At 40.1% G+C, this 6836-nt stretch overlaps 1 protein-coding gene across 1 annotated transcript; it reads right to left on the reverse strand.

Moving 5' to 3' along the window:
• Positions 1-697: 697 nt before the first annotated feature.
• Positions 698-6143, reverse strand: LOC113710121 (uncharacterized). The gene is made up of 2 exons (XM_027232960.2): positions 4867-6143; positions 698-4796 (listed from the first exon to the last, which is right to left on the reverse strand). The coding sequence occupies exons 1-2, from the start codon at positions 6141-6143 to the stop codon at positions 698-700; spliced, it is 5376 nt and encodes a 1791-aa protein (XP_027088761.2).
• Between the last annotated feature and the right edge of the window lie 693 nt (positions 6144-6836).

Here is a 6836-nt window from a genome sequence, read left to right on the forward strand (position 1 = left end):
AGGATTTAAATGTCCCATTTTGAAGTTTAGGGATTGAAGTGGGATTCTGCTTATAGTTTGAGGGGACAAAGTGGAATTTACCCTTAAAAAAATCGTCAATATCACTATTTAAAATCTAACCACAATGACCCAACTTTGAAACGTTGGGACAAAAAATGCAAAGTCGAAGCTATTGATTTGATTTTGATCGTCAACTATTGTTAATTTTTTGTTAATTATCCTAAATGTACCCAAATTTTAAAACTTTTGGGATTAGATTTGTTTTATCAAAACATTAGGAACCTCCTGGTTTAGCACACATGCCAAACATTGAGGAATAAAATTGCATTTCTTCCAAGCTGAAAAAGATTGCTAAACTCAAACAGAATGGAAATAAAATGTAGAAAGTATAATTCATGGAGTAGATAATCCTTCCTCTATCTTACTAGCTTGGACTTTTATCATGTCTACTTAGTTCTCTCCACTATCATCAATTTCTTATATGCAATTCACGAAACAAAAAGGTAGTCCAAGTATACGATCAATTTTATGTTAATTAGTAGCACGGTACTCAAATATACTTTATGTAATGATTTATTGCTATTTAATTTGCAAGTTGATTAAATTGATTATCCAAAAAAACTTGTGAGAAAAATTAAACTGGTATTATTATTTTATTTTATTCATATAATGATAAACAACATACAGAAATTTCCTTCTACATATGTTTAATTTTGCGAAATGAAGGCATTCCTATTCTGTCTAGACGTATTGCCCCACGGGCCAGTCTTGGGAATGTAGAAAAGGTGTCATACAACCTGACATGTTGCTGTGGATGAGATACCCCCTCATTGGACAACGCATCAGCAACTGTGTTAGCCTCCCGATAACAATGTGATAAACAAGTCGGGTACTCCAAAAAATGCCGAATCTGCCTGACCTCCCTTGTAATCTGCCATGGACACTGAATTTGACGATGAATAATTCGAACTAAGGCCAATGAGTCCGATTGTATACATATATTCCCAAACCCCCTTTGTATACACGTTTGAAGACCAATGAGAAGTGCCCGAACCTCTGCATGGAGACTTGTAGTTTGTCCAAAATAGGCCGAAAAACCAAAAAGTGGTAATCCCGTTGAATCCCTTAGAACACCACCACCTCCACCCAGACCTGGATTACCCTTAGAACAACCATCTGTATTTAGTATGAACCGCCCTGGCTCCTTTGACTCCCAGCGAATAGCTTTGAAGGCAATTCTTCCAACATTAAAATTCGGCGAATCATACAATTGTCGGAAAGACTGGGATCGGAATGCTTGTTTGAAATGAATCCCTACCATGGACTTAATTTCCAAGAAAATTGCTTGGCAGATTGCAGATGGTCGCATTTGAGCACCTTCGAACATTGCTTTGTTTCTTGCCTTCCAAATTTGCCAACAAATAATAGTAGGAATAATTCGGCCCATAATCCGCCGTAACTCAGAATCATACGACCTCAACCACCATCCTACTAATCGAGACCGCAAAGAAGTTCCTGGGCTTAATCCACATAATCCTCCAAAATAACTCCATACTACCGACGCCGTGTGGCCGTTGGAGAATAAATGCTCAATAGGCTCCTCGGATGCCGAAGGACAACAGAAACACTTGGACGGTAAATGAAAACCAAGTTCACATAGCCTATCTGGTATCGGTATCCTCCCTCGCAACAATCTGAACATGAAAAATGAAACTTTGAAAGGGATACGAGGATGCCAAATCGATGCAAAAACCATCGACTTATTTTGGGTCTGCCTAATATCTTGAAAAGCCGAATGTAAGGAAAATTTTCCAGATGTTGTAGGCATCCAAAAGACTTCCACTTCACTCCCATCTTCCGGAATGGGTTGTTGTAAAATGTAGGACACATACTCCTTTGGTATTGTGCGACATAAGAGGTTCACATCCCAGTGACCATTGTTTATGAAATTATGGAATGACAACTCTAGGTTAACCGGTACTTGTAAGAACAAAGCACCACATCCTAGCCAGTTATCATACCAAAAGTGACATGCCCCCTCTTTTGCAACCCATAACATAGAAAGCTCCACTTGTCGGCTCACATTTACCATCCTCCGCCATATTGAGGAATCCTTATTTTTGAGTTCTACCTGACAAGGATGAAGACCTCTGCAGTATTTTGCTTTCATGTATGTCTCCCACAGCGATGATCTTGTTCGGAAATTCCACCATAGCTTGGAAGAAAATGCTGTGTATACATCCTGTAATCTCCGGAAACCAACTCCGCCCTCATCAACCGGATAACATAGTTGAGACCATCTTATCCAGTGAAACTTTGATTCGTTGGGTGATGATCCCCACAGGAAGGATGAGCAGGTTTTTTCAATAATTTTAAAAACCTTACCCGGGATCACAGATGCTGACATTAGATGCACTGGCATTGATTCCAAGACATGCTTGATTAGAACTATCTTGCCTCCGAAGGAAAGTACCCTTGATTTCCATGACTGAATCCTCCCTATAATAGACTGGCACACTCCTCCAAAATATGATGATTTAATTCTTCCAAAGTAGAGCGGAAACCCTAAATAACATATTGGAAAAGGCTTGCAGGCAAATTTTGTGATACGATGAATCACCCTTCGTCTCGCCATTGACATCATTGGATGGACCAAGTAACAACTTTTTTGCACATTAATAAGTTGTCCCGAACATCTTTGATACGCCTCTAACACCTGCATGATCGCCCTTAGAGACAAAGCGGATCCGTTTGCAAATATGAGAATATCATCCGCAAACGCCAAGTGAGTTATATCTGGACAACCATATGGAACTTTGAAGCCCAGAAAGCCCGATTGCAGTGCAAGGTTGTTCAATCCTCTAGACAGTACTTCAGCTCCGATAATGAAAAGCGCAGGTGATAATGGGTCACCCTGACGAAGCCCTCTCAAGGACTTAAAGAAACCATGTGAAGACCCATTAATAATAATTGAAAACCAGACATTAGAAAGCAAGCGCCATACCATATCAATAAATATTTCCCCAAAACCAAAACTTCTCAGGACATTGATGATATGACCCCAAGCGACCCGGTCATATGCCTTAGACATATCTAGCTTCATAGCCACATTACCACCTCTATTCCTTTTTCCAATACCCGAAACCACTTCCTGAGCCAGTAGAAAATTTTCCGTTATATTACGACCCTTCACAAAGCCTGTTTGCTGGGGGGAAATTATTTTTGGCAATATACCAGCCAGTCTATCCGCCAAGATCCGGGAAAGCAACTTATTGAAAAAGTTACATAGACTGATTGGTCTGAAATGAGAAAATTCCTGAGGATTTGTCATTTTTGGAATTAGTACGATCGAGGTAGAAGTGATAAACCGAGGTAACTCCGCCCCACAGAAAAAACTGAGTATTGCATTATAAATATCTTGTTTGATCACTTCCCACGCAAATATAAAAAATTTTCCTGTGAAACCATCCGGGCCAGCAGCACTTTCCTCATCCATTGATTTTACTACTTGATATACCTCCTCGATCGTAGGCAGTGACTCTAGCTTTCCATTGTCGTATGGAGAAATCATACGCGGAATTAGGTGCAACATATTCGAAAATGAATCCAAAGGACCCGTGAAAAGATCATTAAAATATGATATTGCTTCGCTTGCTATGTCCTCATCCTTGTCCATCCAAACTCCATTGGAATTTTTGATGCAATGTATCATTCCTTGAACACGTCTTTGCTTTACCACCGCATGAAAATACCGTGAATTTCTATCTCCCTCTTTAAGCCATTTGACTCTAGCCTTTTGCCTCCAAAACTGCTCTTCAATTGATAGTGCATGACGGAGATCCGCTTGAGCCTTATTTAACTCAATTTGGCATTCGTCTGAGTCATCTTGATCTACCATCTCCTCTGCTCGTTGTACCGCAATTTCCGCAAAATGCACAGTGTCCATGATGTTACCAAAGTATTGCTTGTTCCATGATTGAATAGCCCTTCTCGTTGTCAATAATTTAGAGCATAAAATTCGCAGTGGAGATCCATCAACATTTTGATTCCAAGCTTGGCGAATCACCTCTAAGAGTTCAGGTTTGGATGTCCAAACATTCAAAAAACGGAAAGGACGTGGCTTATTATCCAACCTAGTTGCAAATGAAATCTTCAACGGAGCATGATCCGAAGGGTGTCTTGTCAAATGGAGCACAGAAATGGCGTCAGAGAGATCCAAACAAGCCCCGTTGACTAAAAATCTGTCCAACCTTTTTGAAATCCGAGCTCTACTCCTCCGATTATTAGACCACGTGAAACTAGAACCTGAAAATCCTACATCAAAGACCCCAGCCTCCTCCATAAAAGACATGAAATCAGCTCCTTCCGCTATAGCAAATGGACGTCCTCCACGTTTTTCGTGAGGTGCCAAAATGACGTTAAAGTCCCCCCCAATACACCAAGGATGTATTGTAGGTTTATCATTTAACAATGAACACCATAATTCTCGACGCTCCTCCACCGAACACTTTGCATGAACAAAGGACATGATGATTGGACTAGGAAGCAACGGGTTTTGAACATGTAGAGATATATGCTGGTCTGAACTACCAACAGTGGAACAAACGAAAGGACTACTATAGAAAACCCAAATATCACTCAAGCAATTAACAAAGACATAATCAAATGATAATCGAAGACGAATGGACTCAATTTTTGACACATCTACTTTTGGTTCACATATCACAACAAAATGAACTTGATGAAGCCGTACTAGTTTAATTAATCTTCTTAAATTAGGAACCTTTGCAATCCCTCTAATATTCCAAAATATTCCATTAATCATGAGAAAGAGCATGGAATGAGTTTTTGGATGATGTCTCTGACCTTAATTGTCTGTCGGATGTGAATCGAGCACGAACACCCTTTCCTCGCATTTGTCGGAACTCACGGTCATCCCTTTGTGATTGATCAATATTTAAAGCGTCGCTTGATGATTCCAGCAGCTGCTGAGGTGGGACAACCAATCTTGGAGACAAATTGCCCGCAACTGCATTGTCTGTGGAAACAAAATCTTCCTCAGCCCCACGTAAGTCAACATAGATATTGTCCAATGCATTACTTTCGGCCATATGATGATTTTCCAATATGAATGAGTTGTCTGCTGGAAGATGGGTCCCTTGTTTCTCATTTGCTTGTTGCTTATCCAGCTGGTCACCCATTATTGTTTGTTCCCCATGATGTGCATGCGATGAACCCTCCATGTGCAAAAATGCTTGGATAGCAATGTTGTCGGTTTCATCTCCCATAGCTGCAACTTGTCCTTCAGCAAAAATTGAACTTGGTTTGCTTATGAATGAATGTTTAGGAATTGATGCGTCATGTTCCTCTTCAATCATAATAGGACCAGAGTCCTCCTTCATTGGATTTTTTTCCTTCCTTCCTTCATCTCCTTCAGCTAACAGTGGATTGAGCCGGTCATCATTTTGAACCATTTTATCTCCTTCTTCGGCCATCATATGAGAACCAGCAACTTCCTCTACTGCAATCTGTTGTGTTCCTCCTTCATGAATCATATCTGTAGTTCGCACATCCTGAGATTCATTCACAACAGCTTTTTTATGGACATTTTCAAGGTGGGACAACTGAACGTTATTCCCTTGTAACTTTAATCCTTGCTGCTGATGATGTTGCCGCATTCCATCCTCAAGCAAATTTTTTTTGCACTCCACTTGAGAATGACCCAATCGTAAGCAAAATGAACAATAAGTTGGCATATTCTCTGGAACAATTCGTTGCCAAAAACTAGATTCCCCTTCTACAGCAACCCAGACCCTAGACACGATGATTTTAGCTATATCGATCTCAACACACACTCTGGCCACACTAGGACGTGTTCCAGCAGCCGTTGCCGAATCCAAGAACATGGGTCTTCCTACTGGTGACAATATGGAGAACAAAGAATGTTTATCAAAATAATGAATAGGGAGAGCCGGAAGAGTTACCCAAACCGGTACCAAAGAAGACTCCCTATGCACATGGAAATCCCTGGTCCATCTGAATACACGCATTGGATATTTGCTCAATTGCCAAACTCCTCTCGTCCAAATTCTGTTAAAGTCTGCTTCAGCATTGCATTTAATAAGAACATGCCTGTAATCCATCAATCCAATGGAAACTTGGTCTTTCAGGTTTAATGAAGCAAAAAACTTTCGAATAGACTCCAATGAAGGTCGCCCGTGAGAAAATTTTCCAACCAAAGCCCATCGAAATGGTGCCGCAAGTCTGTCCGCGTCTGCTTTTGAAAAAACAACAGCAGCTTCTCCCTTGTAAACTGATGCCTGCGTGATCTGGATTGTAGATACCGCCGGTTGTGTAAAGAGTTGAGAAAAGATTTTTTTCCTGTAGGAGACATCCCTTGCCCCTCAGCCGACGGCTGAAGGGCAGCCATGAATCCTTACTTCACAAACTAATTCAGGTGAAGAATGAAGAAGTTGCGAGGTTTCTGAACACCGGAGGTCTAGAGAGAAGGCAAAGAATTTAATTAGGAAATTGGCTTAATTCCGAAACAAGTAACTGGTAAACAGGAAGGAACAATCATTTTAGTTTAATCTTTAGTTTTCGTTCCCCACACATATCAGTTGTAGAATAATTTATAAACAATTTATTATCAATGATTACTTGTATTCACATTAAGTGGCTCGATTAACTTTCATTCATCTTAACTATGCCAAAAATCCAATGTTTACTGACTATCTAAAATTTTTTAAGTAAGTATTCATATTTTTTTCATGTTCACTTACTTTAAATTTGGCTTCTCTAACAAGGGCTTCAAAGACTAGATAAGTGGAGTCCAA

Source organism: Coffea arabica, chromosome 9e (assembly GCF_036785885.1).
Source record: "Coffea arabica cultivar ET-39 chromosome 9e, Coffea Arabica ET-39 HiFi, whole genome shotgun sequence".
Lineage (NCBI taxonomy): Eukaryota > Viridiplantae > Streptophyta > Magnoliopsida > Gentianales > Rubiaceae > Coffea > Coffea arabica.